Source organism: Phocoena sinus, chromosome 7 (assembly GCF_008692025.1).
Source record: "Phocoena sinus isolate mPhoSin1 chromosome 7, mPhoSin1.pri, whole genome shotgun sequence".
Lineage (NCBI taxonomy): Eukaryota > Metazoa > Chordata > Mammalia > Artiodactyla > Phocoenidae > Phocoena > Phocoena sinus.
Window position 1 is genome coordinate 99,101,001 of NC_045769.1, and position 17,620 is coordinate 99,118,620.

General features: G+C 34.3%; 1 protein-coding gene across 3 annotated transcripts in view; it reads left to right on the forward strand.

Moving 5' to 3' along the window:
• ACTR3 (actin related protein 3) overlaps positions 1-17,620 on the forward strand; it is a 57,490-nt gene that overhangs the window by 29,594 nt on the left and 10,276 nt on the right. For all 3 annotated transcript variants that reach the window (XR_004350728.1, XM_032637513.1, XM_032637512.1), the window contains exons 4-8: positions 404-514; positions 3,886-3,981; positions 5,417-5,524; positions 8,515-8,658; positions 10,913-11,086. Coding sequence is in view for 2 of the 3 variants with exons in the window: in XM_032637513.1 (XP_032493404.1) it covers positions 404-514; positions 3,886-3,981; positions 5,417-5,524; positions 8,515-8,658; positions 10,913-11,086 (633 nt within the window). In the remaining variant the exon portion in view is untranslated. The remainder of the gene's footprint in view (positions 1-403; positions 515-3,885; positions 3,982-5,416; positions 5,525-8,514; positions 8,659-10,912; positions 11,087-17,620) is intronic.

Here is a 17,620-nt window from a genome sequence, read left to right on the forward strand (position 1 = left end):
TTAGGCACACAACAAATACTTGTGAAAGAGCTAATAAAGATTAAGCAAATTGTCATAACCTGTAATTTTCACAGGCTAAATTTTAATAGGTTACATTTCCATTATTACAAAACTTTTAGCAATCTAGAAAGACCGTACAATGACCTTCCATCTAGATTGAGCAGTTTTTAACATTTTAATATATTTGCATTGTGTTTTTTAATTGAAACATCTGAAAATATGTTGTAGAAATAATTTCTTTTATCTCTAAATAGTTAAGTATGCATCTTCTAATGATCTGCGTGTCATTAGCACACCTAAGAAATGCTATCCTCATCTAATACTCGCTAATGATCTGTTTTATTTTTGATTTTTTCTGATATTAGTAAAGATTTAATTCCTGTTTTATTTTTTGTTTTAATAGTGGCCAATCCGCCATGGTATAGTTGAAGATTGGGACTTGATGGAAAGGTTTATGGAGCAAGTGATCTTTAAATATTTAAGGGCGGAACCTGAAGACCATTATTTTCTTTTGGTAAGTACAAATTTTAAATTCTGTGAGGAAATTTTTTTTTTGTGTGTGGTACGTGGGCCTCTCACTGCTGTGGCCTCTCCCGTTGCGGAGCACAGGCTCCGGGCGCGCAGGCTCAACGGCCATGGCTCACTGGCTCAGCTGCTTCGTGACACGTGGGATCCTTCCAGACCAGGGCACGAACCCGTGTCCCCTGCATCGGCAGGCGGACTCTCAACCACTGCGCCACCAGGGAAGCCCTGTGAGGAAATTTTTGAAGAAATTTACTGAGAATGTTTTCATCGCATCTGTACTCATAGGACATACGTTCTTGTTTATTAAATTGTCATGTATCTAAAGACTTTGTTATAAAGCTGTATCATCTTTAGTATCTTTAACAGTAAGTTTCAGGGGAAAAAGTTGGAAACATGGCACTTTCTTTTTTAAAAAAATAACTGGTCTCATTATTATTTCATTTGTAATTCTTTGTAACAAACTACAATATAATTTAATTTTTAAACGTTTTTCTTTCTTCTTTTTTTTTTTTTAACCAAAGCAATGCATGTTCATAATGTTAAAAAATTAAGTGCTATAATATCAGATTTAAATTAAAATTTTCCTTCCTCACCTCTCCCTACCCTTGAACGCTTGATTCCCCCCCCAGACACTTTAAATTTTTAAAGAGTTTTTCTTGATAGTTATATCATGTATTTCTTGTATTTTTGTTTGTTTATTTATTTATGTTAATTTGTTTTGCTGCGTTGGGTCTTCGTTGGGCTTCTCATTGTCGTGGCGTCTCTTGTTGCGGAGCATGGGCTCTAGGTACGCGGGCTTCAGTAGTTGTGGCACGTGGGCTCAGTAGTTGTGGCTTGCGGTCTCTAGAGCTCAGGGTCAGTAGTTGTGGCGCACGGGCTTAGTTGCTCTGCAGCATGGGGGATCATCCCAGACCAGGGTTCGAAGCCATTTCCCCTGCATTGGCAGGTAGATTCTTAACCACTGTGCTAGCAGGGAAGCCCGTATTTTTTTTTTAAATATTAGACAGTCTGTTAACTTCCTGCTAGGTAAGATGAGTATTTCGTTCTTTTCCTTTGATCCCCTCCTTAACACAAAATCCTTACCTTCTCCCTCTTTCTGTGACATAGTTTAATTTTGGGTTAAATTAATATTTTAATATTTTTAATATTTTATATTTTATTGTGATTGTGAATACTGTTTATGGTTGGACCATGAACATAAAATTGAAAAGAACCTTGCAGTGAATGCCCAATATACCCACAACCTAGACTCAGCTATTAATTTTACTATAATTGTTTTAGGACATCTGTCTATTAGGTTATCCTTCTATCACTCCATCTTATTTTTTTAATCACTTCAAAATGAGTTGCAGATGGAGTCATTTCACCCCTAAGTACTTTAGCATACATTATCATCAACTAGAGTTTATTATTGTTTACATTTTTTCTTTTATATAAAACTTACATTCTGTAAAATCACACATCTTAACCCTGCCATTTTATGGGTTTGACTGGGCATTGGCAGACTTTCTTTAAAGCTAGTTAGCAAATATTTTTGGCTTTGTGGACCATGTGGTCTCTTTTGCAGCTGCTTAATTAGCTCTGCTGTTGTAGTAGGAAGCAGCCATAGGCAATACTTAAATGAGTGGCTATGGCTGTGTTCCAATAAAATTCTGTTTACAGAAAGAAGTGGTGGACTAGATTTGGCCTTCAGGATGCATGATGTAGTTTGCCCATCCCCTGGGTTTGACAGATTTATACATCTGTGTAACCTAAACCCTTATCAAGATAACAGAGCTTTACTGTTAACCTGGAAAGTTATCTCATGCCCTTTTCTAGTTAATCCCTGCCCCCATGCCCTGGAGGCAACCCTTATTCAGATTTTTTCCAGTACATACATGTTTTGCTTATATTTGAGTTTCATGTAAATGGAATTGTACAAGTTGTGCTCTTTGGTAAGACTTCATTCATCATAATCTTAAGATTCATCCATGTTGTTGCACATACAAGTAATTTGTTGCTTTTTGTTGTTGGGTTGTATTCCATTGTATGCCTCCCTGTCCATTTTCCTGTTGATAATCACCTGAGCTGTTCCAAGTTTTTGACTACTGTGAATATTTTTGGGGTACTGTGAACATTCTTAAACAAGTCTTTTTGTGGACATGTTTTTATTTTTCTTGTGTAAATACCTAGATATGGAATTGCTGTGTCACAGGATAGATGCATGATTGATTTTATAAGAAACTTACAGAACTTTTTCCAAGGGATTGTAGCTTTTTGCATACCCACCAACTATGTGTTAGTGATCTGGTTACGTATCCAGATCCAGCATTTGATGTGTGTCTTTTTAATTTTAGCCATTCTGATTGGGTGGGTAAACTTTCTCATTTTGGTTTTAATTTGCATTTTTCTGATGACTGATGTTGTTGAGTACTTTTTCATGTGCTTATTAGCTATTTGTATATTTTCCTTGTGAGGTCTTCTGATTATATTTTATTTTATTTTGTATAGAATTTCTGCTTTTCTTGGAGTTTATAATTTAACTGCCTTGGTTTTTAGTTTGCTTAATTTTATATGTAACTCTTACTGAATTATCTTCAAACTCTTGAACATAGTCCAAAACCCTCCTAAGTAAGTTTAAACACATCAAGTAGTTTAGAAGTTAAAGGTTTTACATATGGAAAAAGTCTAATCCTCGTTAATTTTCTAAAAAAAATTTTATAGTGTCTTTTAAAGTTAAAAAAAATGATTCTATTTGTAATGAATTTAAGTTTTATCTGTCTTTCCTTTTGCAATTTATGTTCATTAAATTTAAGCAATCATTCCTTACCTCAAGGTCAAAAAGATAATTCTTCTGTATTTCTTAAGTTTAAACTTTTGCCCTTCAAGTTAAAATATTTGAGATAACAAAAAGGATTGGATAGTCAAATCAGATTAATAAGAATGATGTCTTATGTAGTTTCAGGCTTTGGTAATATAAAATGATTTAGGTATTCCTGAGGCATAAGTGAAACATGAAGTCTAGGATTTTGAGGGCTGTTCCTTAGGTCCTTTCTTGCCTCATTGGGATGTGTTCTGGCCCAGACTTAACCCGCAGGTTTCTAAGTGACATGATGTATGCAGTCACATAACTTAAACTGAAGAAACATCTTAAACTGTGTAAACATTTCTGTTTTATACTCTAGCAGTTATATAAACATACAGATCTGTTTGAGTTCTCTACTGGTTTTTTTTGGTCTGTGTGTCTTTTTTTTTGTACCTCTGAGTTTAATGACTTTTAAATACAATGTTTAAAATACATTATTTCTCACATAAAAATTATCTATGAATTTATCAAAATAATTTTATCTTGCATACTTAAAATCTTATTCAATTTAATAGACTGAACCTCCACTGAATACTCCAGAAAACAGGGAATATACTGCTGAAATAATGTTTGAGTCCTTCAATGTTCCAGGCTTGTACATTGCTGTACAGGTAAGCAAGTTTATAAGTCAAAATAAGGTTGACTCTTAAATTTTAATCTGGTTTAATTCACTCTTAAAATATATGTATATTTTTCTTAACCTCAAAGCGTATCATAGTTCTCTCCTGAACTGATAATTTAGAAATTGTATTAGAGGAATGGAGCTATTTAGTTAGTAAAAGGGAGATGTTAAAGGAAGTAAGTTAATGGTTTTTGGATAAATCAAGACCTTTTATAGAACAGAAGTAAGGGAACTGATAGTTATTGAGAATTCACTCTGTCAAGAATTTTCTGTACACTTTTACCCTTGTAACATTCACTGTGTCCTTTTTTTGTAGTCTGTTTTGAATGACTTACCATTACATATATTTGACCACTGCCTCCTTTGTGCCCCTCTGTATCCTGTATATCACAAATCCCCATAATATTTTATTGCATTTAATTTGTGTATATATCTGTATGGAACAGCTTCTCTCCCATCCCTTAGGATCAGAGCTTACTTCTTACTTGTTTTTTAACGTGGTAGCAAATGTGATACCTGGCATATCACAAATGCTTAAAAAGTATATAAATTACTGTGTAGTTTTGTTAGCCCACAGTTATTATGGTGTGATCCTGTGTTAAAATAGGAGGATGGCCTAGTTACCTTTCTAGGTCCCTTTCAGCTATTATATTGCAAGTAGGTAAAATAAAGCCAGCTTAGTTCTGATTTTAATTAATTAGTTATTTATCTTGTTCGAGGCTTGGATTTGTATGAAATTTAGGTAATTTTAAAAAAAATGAACTAGCTTCATTAATTTCTTAATTTGCAAACTTTTAATAGAAAAAATTATACTTTATTGCCTATGCCAAGATTTTTTATAGAAATACATTATTTCATCAACTTTGCTTTCCTCATTATATCATAGTATTTGGAAGTGTGCAGTGGCCTTTTCTGGTTAAATAGCTTGTTACATATTCCTAAATGCATGTTGCACTTAGAAAATTTGGAGCTAATCTTATGAGTGATACTCAGTATAGCCATCTATGTACTGAATAACTGATGATTGGTAGTTGCGTGCTTCTCTACCTTACTTTGTGGTATGTTACAGGCTAGGCCATATAAACGTAGTTTTAAGCCCTGTACTGTATTATCTCATGTTAGTCTTCCATATGTTAGTACCGTACTATCTCATGTTAGTCTTCCACATTTTGGGGGAGTATAAGAGGAAAACGGCCCCCACTAAAATATTTGTAAACATGCCCCTAAAGACTACTGTAAGCCTGTAAGTTGTCTTAATAATATGTAGGTTGTGAACAATTTTATTGTATAATATAAATTAATTTTGTGTATTCTCTTTCCAAAGATACTACATTTAAAATTGCATAAAGTACTCCAGTAAAAAATTTTTTTCTAATAACTCTTTGTTTTTATTTTTTTGCCTATCATATTTCTTTTTGTTCAAGGCTGTTCTTGCCTTAGCTGCATCGTGGACCTCCAGACAAGTAGGAGAACGGACGTTGACCGGTACGGTAATAGACAGTGGAGATGGTGTCACTCATGTCATCCCTGTGGTAAGGATAGTTTAAAATTACTGAACAGGATATCAGATAACACCTGGAAGTAAATTATATGAATTATTGCCACCTTTTAAAAACTTTATTGACCATTGTTCAGCTATAGCTGTGTTTTGCTCAAATTATTATTAGAACTTTGTAAACAAATTCCAGATTTTTTTTTGCTCTAGGTTGTTAAAAATAATTACAAAATTATTAGAAATAGTTTCTAATTCATAATTAGGAAATGATGAATTAGAGTATCTGGAATGGAAATAGGCCTTTCTTGTCTTAAATGTGGAACTCAGTTTTCCAGTTTGGATGTGTCTGTATGTTAGCCAGTTGATAGTTTTTCTTATCCTTAATTAACAGATTTTGTACTGGTCATAGGTTATCTACTAAATAGCAGTTAGTCGAAAGTACATGACCATTAATGACTTCTGGGGAATTACGTTTTTGAATTAAAAAGCTCAAGTTGTGATTGTGCTTCATGGTTTGGATTTAATCAAGCATGTTAAGAAAAATGCATCAGATTGGATTATTTGTGAGAGATAGCATTTTTCTGCCAAAGCCTTTCTGCTTCCAATTTTTAATGACAAATTAGGTTTTTTATTGTGTCTAATAGATCAAAATGACTACTTGAATTCATTCTGATTATTATTGGGTACGTATATGTAGAAAGGTTTATCTTATAAAGTAATTTTTATGTTATATTGAATAACATGTAAGGAATGAAATTATTTAGAACTTTATTTTTTCATTATTCTTATTCCTCTTTTTAATGCATCAGGCAACCTCTGTTGAAGATTACATCCTCCAAGTGACTACTTTTGGATTAGATGTCATAATTTATTCTTCTGATGTCATAATAGTAATAATTGCCCTTCTTTAAAAAAATAAAAACTTCCTTGTGATATAATTCACACACCATACAATTTGCTCATTTAGAGTGTACTATTCAGTGTTTCATTGTATATTCATAAAGTGCATCCATTAACAGAGTCAATTTAAAAACATTTTTATCACTCTAAAAAGAAACCCTATATCCTTTAGCATTCACTGTCCCCCCGGAACTTTAGCCCCTGGCAACCACTAGTCTACTTTATGTCTCTGTAGATTTGCCTGTTCTGGATATTTTATATAAATGAAGTCACTCTTTTTTTCTTCTTTTTAAAACATCTGTCACCAGGTTTTTATTTTTGTTTGTTTGTTTGTTTTTATTTTTGTCTGTGTTGGGTCCTCGTTGCTGTGTTCGGGCTTTCTCTAGTTGCGGCGAGCGGGGGCTACTCTTTGTTGCGGTGCATGGGCTTCCCGTTGACGTGTCTTCTCTTGTTGTGGAGCACCGGCTCTAGGTGCGTGGGCTTCAGTAGTTGTGGCTCACGGGCTCTAGAGCGCAGGCTCAGTAGTTGTGGCACCCTGGCTTAGTTGCTCCGCAGCATGTGGGATCTTCCCAGACCAGGGCTCAAACCCATGTCCCCTGCATTGGCAGGTGGATTCCTAACGACTGCACCACCAGGGAAGTCCTAGAGTCACTCTTTTGTGACTGTCCTCTTTCACATAGCCCAGTGTTTCAAGATTTATCCATGTTGTAGCATGTATAGTACTTCATTTCTTATTATTGCCAAATAATACTTCATTGTATGGATATTCTACATTTTATTTTATTGCCATTGGGGGATATTTTAATATCTTGGAAATTAGGATGTGTCCAACATTTTGATGGCTTTTTATAATTTAGTTGGCATATTTTTCTTTCTTAGTGCTACATATTCTTTTCCCGTTTTTTTCCAAAATGGGACAATAATAGTGACCTATGTCATAAAACTGTTTTGAGGATTAAATAATGCATATATGTATGTTGTTTAGGGATACATAAAGATTCTTAAAATGTTCATTTAAAATTCTCATTTAAGCCTCAAGATCTATGCTGTAGATTATAGTATCCTTTGAGGACTTCAGTTTACTCATTTATAAAATGCAAATAACTGAGTTGCTTAAGATCACCAAATCATAGGTCATGGGGCTGGGATCTGAACTTGTTCTTCCTGACCACAGTCTTTTCTTAACGTCTACACAATTAAGCAGTAATGTTATTATCTTGATAATTAATATTAGAATAGGTAATTTGCAAAAAGGAGTTACCAACTTGGAAAAGAAAGAGTTTTAATAAGAATATTAAGAATTGGGTATTCCTGTGATTTTCCTGCCTTCTTTTGAATTAATGGACTGTTTTTTATAATTTCAGTTTATCTTTTTTTATTGACTTATTAGCTATGCTATATATTTCTTTGTTATTGTCATTTATTTTTTGGTGGTTTTTGCTCTAGGGCTCATATTAAACATCTCTAATTTATTACAGTCTAACTACAAATAATATTTTACCATTTCATAAACAAGAATGTTATGTTGTTAATGAAATTTAATTTTGCTACATTATTTTTGTACTTCTGAGTTGTATTAGTAAGTTTATGAATTCATTCTGCAGAATTAAATTATTTGGAATTATGATGGTACATGGACTGCCTCAGGCTTGTGAAGTTGGTACCTACTTCATTAGGAAAATGATAGCCAGCTTGTGGGTTAATGATAAAATTTCTTACAATGCAATCTAAATTTTTTTGCTGAAATTGTAGAAGATTTAAAACTAATACCCTATTTGAAGTCTGTTATCTAAAATCTTTAATACTTCTGAAACTCACTATTTCTTTGTTGTTGAGTCATTTCAGTCTTGGTTGTAAACTCTTATCAGTAGGAGAATAAATCTAAGCTTTGTTCATAAGTTTTGTTCATTCTTGTTCATAATATCTGTACAGTATTATAAATTCTCTGCTAAGTTAACTGTGAGGAATACAGTTGAGGAATAAAGACTAGAAGAATTCTCCTGGGTTAAAGCAATACTTAAGGATACAAATACAGTAATCTGAGAAATTGGTCTTTAATGATTAATTTAGGTGATACTGATTTTTGAAAACGTTGAAAGTAAATTTGACACTTTCTTTTTCATCTAGGCTGAAGGGTATGTGATTGGCAGCTGTATTAAGCACATTCCAATCGCAGGACGAGATATAACATATTTTATTCAGCAATTGCTGAGAGACCGAGAAGTAGGAATTCCTCCAGAGCAATCCTTGGAAACTGCTAAGGCAGTAAAGGTAAAAAAAAAAAAAGTTAAGAATATAATTTACTTAAAAATTAAAATCACGTTATAATATGAACATGAAAAATTCTTAAGTCAAGAACAGTAGTTTAAAAAAAACTTTCGTTAACCAGTTACAAACCACTACTCTTATTAATTACATGTATTTTTCTCTGTATTTCTTGTAGGAAATTTTGGGAGATTATCAACCCTTTGCTTGCTCTCACCACATTTCACATTTGAGAGGACTAACATACAAGAACATTTATACCAACTGACTTCAACATACATTTTTGTGATTATTCTCTTTAGTAAAAATAAACGTAGCATGCCTTAGAGGTACTGTGGGTTCTGTTCCAGACCTCTGCAATAAAGCGAATATCGCAGTAAAGCGAGTCACACAAAGTTTTTGGTTTCCCAGTGCATTTAAAAGTTATATTTACACTATACTGTAGTCTATTAAGTGGCAATAGCATCATGTCTATAAAAAAATGTACATACCTTAATTAAAAAATACTTGTTGCTAAAAGATGCTAACCGTCATCTGATAATGCAGAGATACCAGAAAATTTCAGTTTGTAAAAAACACATTATTGGTGAAGCACAGTAAAACGGGGTATGCCTGTAATTAGTTCAGAGTCCTCACATCTCAATTTTTGCTGACTTCTTTATTTTTAATTCTAGCAGTTTTCTGTTACAACAAAATTTTTGATGTCATTGATTCATTTGGCTGTAGAATAGAGGCAATGGTTGGCTCAAGTGATATGGCCCATAGAAGAAAATTGTGAAGGCTGTGTAAGGTATTTTAATAATTTGTATGCTACACCAGGGCTCCGTGCAAAATACCAAAATATTTAACATAGCTTTTTAAATTTATCATTTGTCAGCATACCTAAAAAATTTCATTGGGTCTCACATATGTTTTAAATATGTCAAAGCAAAACTTCCCAGGTAAAAATAACTCCATATATTTGACGGTCTTTGCATGATTATAGTGTTTTCCTTGCTTATCAAAGGATAGGAATGAAAATGAATTCACTACTTCCTAGGTAGTAAAGGAATTTGTAAATGGTTGCAAAAAGTCACCTCAGGTAGGTGGCATCAAAATTAAATATGTAAAAAATTAATATGAACACTACTGTTTCAACATCTTTGGGAAATCTCTGGAGTTTAAAAATTAACAAAAACACCAAGGATTTGTTCTAGAGCATACTAGTGCTCAGTCTTAATGTCTTTTAAGGATCATCATTTCCATGTAATTCCTACTTCCAAGATTTGGAGAAAGAAGACCTAATATGACATACTCAAATTATCTTCTGTTTTCCAGTATTCTTTCCCATTATGTGTGTTGATTATCAGTAATAATATTTGTACCTATCTTGGATAGAATCATTGATGTATACAAATATGTGAAATGTGTGTTTTCCTTCAAAAAAAAAAAAAAAGAAATAGACTGGCAATCAGGAGTCCACAAATTGCAGATAGAAAGTTATAACATGTTTGAACTGCATTTTTGATGAAAACTTTTACTGAGGATGTATATCCAAATATGCAGTGATTCCGCCTTGCAGGTGATATAGTAAAAAAGAATAGTTTATATTTTCAGTTTTTTTTCTTATGCTCACTTAGCCCATAATCTTTTGTTCCAGATAGGTATTAAAGATCTATATATGTAAAAAAAAAAAAAAAAAAAATTTTTTTAAACTGAAGTTTAGTTGCTGTATAATATTATATGTTATAGGTGTACAGTACAGTGATTCACAATTTTTAAAGGTTGTATTTCATTTAAAATATTGACTGTATTCCCCATGTCGTACAATATATCCTTGAAGCTTATTTTATACCTAATAACTTGTACCTCTTACTATATTAATTTGTGTGGTTATATCAACTATTTATTCTCCAGTTCTTTGTGTATTTTATGTTTTCTTTTTTCTAAAATATGAACTCCTTTAATTATTGAAACAGCATAAAAATTTGGATGACATTAATGAGTACTTTCATGAAATAGCACTGAAATATTAGAAACTGGCTCTTTAGTTTAAGTCTTATTCTCTTCATTTGTGAAACCTTCAGTTATGTATAGGAGATGAGCTGTTTATTTTTACTACACATACGATAACATCCTAACATAAAATTTTCTTCAGCTAAATTTGCTAATTTTATTTTCTGAAGATGTTTTTTCATTTGATTTTAGTTTACTGAAAATATGCCATTCTGTTTTGCTTTTCCTAAAGCAAGAGGAAAAAATTACTCATTTCTTTTTCTAGGAGCGCTATAGTTATGTCTGCCCAGATTTAGTAAAAGAATTTAACAAGTATGATACAGATGGATCAAAGTGGATTAAACAGTATACTGGAATCAATGCTATCTCAAAGAAAGAATTTTCCATTGATGTTGGTTATGAGAGATTCTTGGGACCTGAAATATTTTTTCATCCAGAGGTAAGTTTTTTTTTAGATGGAATTGTTTTGAAATATTCAGCAGAAAATATCAGTCAACTATATCAGAGGAGTTAATCTCAGGAACTTTCTTTTGTATACTAAAATACTATAGTGAGTCATATTTTTCAAGAAAAAAATTGCCTTTGTGTTAAAACTGGGTAAACAGTTACTATATTTCATACATTTAGAAAAATGAAACTTTTATCTAATATTTGTGACTTACTTGGGGTCATGGAGGGTGGGGAGCCCTTAAATTCATGGTCATTTAAATAAAATATTTTAGGAGGTGTTCTAGAACTCTCTCCTCCTCCTCCCATATAAAATAACCATTATACCAAGAACCCTCAATTGACTATCATAACAAAATATTTAACTATTAGCAAAATAGTCTTCTCTCTTTATGAAGTGTTAGCAACATACAGGCTATATTAAATTAATGAAATATGAGCTTGTAATAATGAAAAATTCTTATAGTAAGTTAGTAAAAGAACTTTTTGTATTAGAATTAGTAACATTAAATGCCTATTCTGCTTATTCAGCAGTAAGAATAGTTTGTTTAATATTGTTTACTCAGTCAGCAAGTGGTAAGTGAATACAGTTTTCATGATCTCAGTTTAAGCATTGTGTATTTAAGATGAAAAATTATTTATCTTGCTCTAATCAAGCTGAAAGAATGAGAGATGAATATCTAAAAAATGGTGTAGTTGCTTAATGAATGCATGTATCTGGTGAGGGCATGGGAAGAAAGCATCTAAGTCTGCTTGGGAGAATCAGGGAAACTTCTTAGAGGAGATAACAGTTGAACTGAGAAAGGATGAATGGGTATTTCTCAGGCAGGTATGTTAGGGGAGTACATTTCTGGCAGAGAACTATATATATATATAAAAGCTGGGTAGAGGTCTGGGGTGTAAGAGAGCTAGATAATAAAGTACAAAGGAAGAGAGTGGTAGGAGATGGATCCAGATAGGTGTTAATGAGAAACTAAAATGCTATGCAAAGGAGTTTACTGGATTCTGTGCTTGTGCAGAAATGTTCAGCATGGAAATGACACAGATTTATATATGGTATGGGAAAGGTCACTCCGGTTGCACTGGGTTGGATAGATAGGAACAGAATGAATTGTGTTGGAAACAGGTGAGTTTATTGCAGTTTCCCAGATGAAAAAAAGTCAGTAGGTCAATGAGAATGAGAAAGGAGGTGAGAATAAGAATAGAATCGACATGATTTACCGATTGCTTGGATGTGAGGGGAGTAAGAATATGAAGAATCTGTGATGATTCCCAGGTTTGTAATTTGAGCAACTCAATGTTTTGCCATCACTGAAGTTAGGAAAATGGAAGGATGAGATAGATAAGGTAGAATGAGGTGAGTTTACTATGCATCTTTAAAAAAGTTTGAAAATGAACACTTGGGTTCTAAGGGTTTTCAGCTGGGGCGTGTGTCCTGGTGTGAGGATAGATGTCAAGTCATCACCATATATGGTGCAAAGGAGGAGACTGGCCAGGCAGAGAATGTGGAGTGGGAAGGATGGGGCCTTAGTGCACACTGGCACTTCATAGACAGGCAGAGTAAGAGGAGCCTGCAGAGGATACTGAAACATACAGAAAGGAAGGAGACAAGCCAAGGGACTGTGGTGCTGACATTGAGAGAAGTGAATGTTTCAGGGAGGGAGGAGGTTAAATAGTGCCAGTTGGTACAGTGAGGTGATAGAGGAAATTTGAGAAATACCCATGGGTTTTTAGCATCCAGATTAGTGGTGATCCTAGAGGAGCAATTTCAATGGAATGGTGTGATAGAGGCAGTGTGTCGCATCAGTGAGAGGTAAAGGTCTGGGAATTGTCAGTTGTGGGCATCGTGAGAGGCGGCTATAAAGGAAAAGCTTAGTGGCTACAGGGAACTGGTAAGAAGTCAGTTGTAAGAAGGCTGAGGTTAGTTTTATTTTTAAGAGGGGTTACTCCAGGGACAGGTAAGGGGTTAAGTGTGGGTGCAGGAAAATGTGGAGCTGGAAAGGGTTAGAGGAGCAGGCAGATAGCTGAAGAAGTTTATCATCATAGTTCATAGCTTTAATTATTTTTCATGAACTGGAATCAAGCTCTTGTGTTGGAGAAGGGATCAGACAGAAGGTTGAGGGCTGGGAGAGAACAGTGACTTGGAATCACTCTTGAGGAGAATTGAGAAGGTGACTGTATTTCTAGTCGTGGGGCACCACTGAAATTAGATACTCAGAGCTTGTAGTCATAGAATGGTGTCGTCCCCGCCCCCTGCCCCACCCCACCAGGCAGTTTTGGGAGAGGAGCAAAGGGCTTTGCCAAGGCCAGAGGTTAAAGTGGTGCAGCTCAGAGAAGAGAGGGAATCCGGAAGGCTGAATTACTTAGAGATAGTGAGGGATACCGGCAAGGGTTGGAGGTCATGATGAATTGGCATATAGTTGGAAACGGGGAGCAAAAGAGTGAGCGCCAGAAGGATAGGGCACTGTTGTCAGACAAGTGTACAGGAGTTTTCAGATTTTAGACAGCACATTTGCTTTGCAGTTCTTTAAATTAAAAAGGCTATGTGCGCATGGTTTTAAAAGTCAGATAACACTGACAGTGATGTGCAGAGCAGCCACTAGCTCTTACGTAGCCATTACTCTTGGTAATTACTTCCAGATTTCAAAATACAGTGCTTATACTGCTGTTTCTTGATACATCAATGTAAGTAGTTTATCTACTCACCTCCTTTTAGTTGATTTTGTTTCTGGAGCCTCTTTTCTCTTAGCCTGTCTATCATGTTATTGGCTGTTATGTTAAATCAATAGTATGACAGTATTTATAATATCATACCCGTGAATGTTGTTTGTTTTTGAGGTAGTAATGTAATGTGATTTTTTTTCTCTTAAAATTTAGTTTTTCCTAAATTTTTGCCTCATTTCTTCATTTGTGTCATTTTGTTTGTTCGTATATTCTTTCTTTCATTTATTCATGGACATTGTAGTTAACTACCTGGGTATACCAGGTCTGGAAAGGAACCTGAGGGTGTCACTATTCCACGTAGAGAATTTTAACAATTTCTTTCTTTATTTTCCACCTAGTATTTTATTTTAATTGAAGTATAGTTGATTTACAATATCGTGTTAGTTTCAAGTGTACAGCACGGTGATTCAGTTATTTTTATATATATATATGTATATATATATATATGTATATATATATTCTTTTTTTCAGATTCTTTTCCCTTATAGGTTATTACAAAATATTGAGTAGTTCCCTGTGCTATATAGTAGGCCCTTGTTGGTTCTCTATAATAATTTCTTTCCTTATGTAGTTTCTTATACCTTCAATTTCTGGCAATTTTGAAGGTGCTACAGGGTGCTCTGGAAACACTTAGGATGTAAAGTCCCTTTTCTGTCTTCCAAACAGGGTTGGATTATTTTATTCTTTCCTTATCTCCTTTTTTCATCCTTGAGCATTTAAGTTTCCTTGTACTTTCCCTCTGTCATTGTATTGGGGATTCCAGAGGATGGAGAGAGAACCACATGTAGCTGGAAATCAGGGCAGATTTTCCAGTGGGGCCATGTATATGTGAGTGGCTGAAGTAGAAGTGGATTTAAGATCACTTGAGTTAAGGAACATCAGTTGTTTTGAAGTTGAAATGTTGGAGAGAGATGTTAAAACCCTAAGTTGAGGACAGGAATTAGAGTATTATGGAAGATTCTGAACCAGAGTCTTAGATGAATGGGATCCACAAGATAGATAATAGCATGGAAGATAGGAGATACCCTGGGTTTCAAAAGAAGAAGCGTTTGAGTGAAATACTCTTTACAGATATCTTTAGCTAACATCTTGACTGTCTTAAAAACCTTGAAACATTAGATATGTAAATAAAATGTTTTGGTTGTCATATTGCTTAGAAAAGGGATAGTTGTCTGGGTGAAAATATATCTTGCTGTTTAAGGTTTCATATATAATTTTTTTTATTAATTTAAGTAATCTTTATTGTTTGATATATGAAGTTTTCTTCATTGTTTTTTAAAACTTTGAAACATCTTTTCGTCTCCATAGCTTTTTTCTCTTTGAAATTTCTTCTATGAGAAATCTGTTTTCTTTTCTCTTTTTTAAAGTTAAAAAAAAATTAGTTATGTATATGCACATTGTTTAAAAGTCCTAGTTGTTTAAATTCTAGCAAAAAGTAGGAGTGCCCTGTATATATTTCCCCATTTTTTTTCTAGAGGTATACTCTTATTAGTTGATTCTTTTGGTGATTGCATCCATAGCTGCAAATAGCTTTGGTTATATTGCAATTTCAAGTTTTTTCAGTTTTAGATATTTTTCTGTCAACTTCTAGCTATGGAAGAGGAGGATTGCCTTTTCTTTTCTCCCTTTGTCTCCACCACAAACAGTACCTTTTCATAATCTTTTGTCCCAATAGTTAGATTGTAACTTCAGTTAGGTAAAAATCCAGTGCCTATATGTTGGTGAACACAAATTTTATTTAGATGTGAGCCACGTAGTTTACCATGAAATATTTTCCTGTCTAGTATTTTGTTTTCCCACAGAGTCATTAATAAGTTGTCCACTTAGTTTTAAAATAATTGTCATTAATTCACTTTGAATCTGTCTTTTCAGCATACTCAGATGCATAAGGTTTTTTCATCAGTTTAATTTTCCAGAGCATCTGATATGTCCCAATCTGAACTTGTTTCCTTCTGCACCTGATAGAGAGTTCACCATCATTCTGGGGATTCCCTTTGCCTCTCTCTTGTGTTAGAGTTAGATCCCTCTTTCCTCTGTCCTGTGTCTTTCCCTTTCTTACTGTCTACTTCTTTACTTTGGTGGAGATCATCTGCCAGTAGAGTCCCTGATAAAAAGGGTACATGGGAAGTGAAAACTTTAAGACGTTGCATGTCTGAAAATGTATTCATTTTATCTTCACACTTGTTTGGTAGTTTGGGTGTAGAATTCTAGATTGGAAATTATTTTCCTTCAGCATTTTGAAGCTACTGCTTGGTTGCTTTCCATTATAACTTGAAGTGAAAAACTGCTCTGATTTCTAAACCTTGTATAGGACCGTTTCTTTTCCTCTCCAGATAGATACTTGTAGATCTTTGCTTTGTTCCTTAGCATTCTGCTGTGATATTTTTCTCTTCTCTTTGCGCTTTTGTTCTGATCTCTAGATGATTTCTCCAACTTTGCCTTCTGAACCCTCTATTGAATTTTTTATTTCTGGTAACATACTTAATTTTCAAGAACTTCCCCTACCTCTGCTTTTGATACTCCTTTTTTATGCTACCATGTACTTGTTTCATGGTTGCATATCTTTTGGCTCTCTGAGGATACTAGTCAGAGGTTGGTTTTTTGTTGTTTTTTTTTAAGTTTTCTTCTTTCTGCTTTCTTCCAAGTTGCCTTTCTCTTTGTTTTGGTACCTATATTTTACATGCTAGAGACTCTAGGGGATCACTCATTTAGGAGGGGGATGCTCAGCCTGTTGGAAATCTAAGCTTTGTGAGTAGGACTTGTTGACTATGGCTTTTTCTTTGGAGGATAGCCCTATGTGTGTTTCTTCAGATCATTTCGGGTAATCCAGTTCCCAGAGAAGACTCCTGCCTAGAGAGTAAAGGTTGGCAGCCAAACTGAGGAAGAGGGTTGGTATTTATGTGTTAGCAGTAGGCTGCATGAATACCTTCACTTAAAATCCTGCTGCTTTCATTCATTTCAGTTGTGTGTAAAGAGTCCTGGCACTCTGCTTTATTCCGTTGAGAGTGTAGGCTAACCAGTTTTCTCCTTGGATGATGAGGAGGCATTTGATAGACTTCTTTGGAGGGGATCTGGGGCTTAAACTGCTCCTCAGAGAGGCTTTCTGCCAGCCTTCCTCCCTGCCCTCCTTCTAACTTAATTTCAGCGCTGGCAGGTACAGCTAGTTCTTTGGGGGATTTGTGATACAGCTTGATTCGTGGCTTTTCCTACTGATGACTTATTAAGTGTTTTAGGGGGAGTGCATGGTCTTACCCATCTGCTTTTCAGATTCTGTTTTACCAAATATTGTTGCTGTTTCTTCCTGTTCTGTTCTCTCCATACTTTGGGGATTATGCCTTAAAAAATTCTCTGTATTGGTGCTTTTAATAGAGAGCAAGATTAGATATGTGTGTGTTCAGTTCACCACGTTTTCCAAGAACAGACCTGTTTTTTGTATCGTATGAACTGTGTCACTTCCCAAGTTAATTTTAAGATTCTTCTGTAATTTTAGATATTTCTGTCATTTGAAGGATTTGCTCAGTTTTTGGTTTGGTTTGGTTTTGGTTAGATGAAAGTGTGGGCATTTGAGCTTGATTGAACACTGAAGATAAAATGTGTGAAAGAATAAGGGGATATTTATTATTGAACTGCTAAATTTATCATAAATAGTAGAAAGAACTGTTTTTAGAAGGAATGGGTTTAGCACTTCATTTTTTTTTAAAAAGGAAATTAAAATTTTTTTGACAAACCTCTTTGGGCTGCTGTGCTTTAGTTGGCTACATTCCCTATAAATTTTTCAGAAGAGAAAAAAGATATTTCTTCC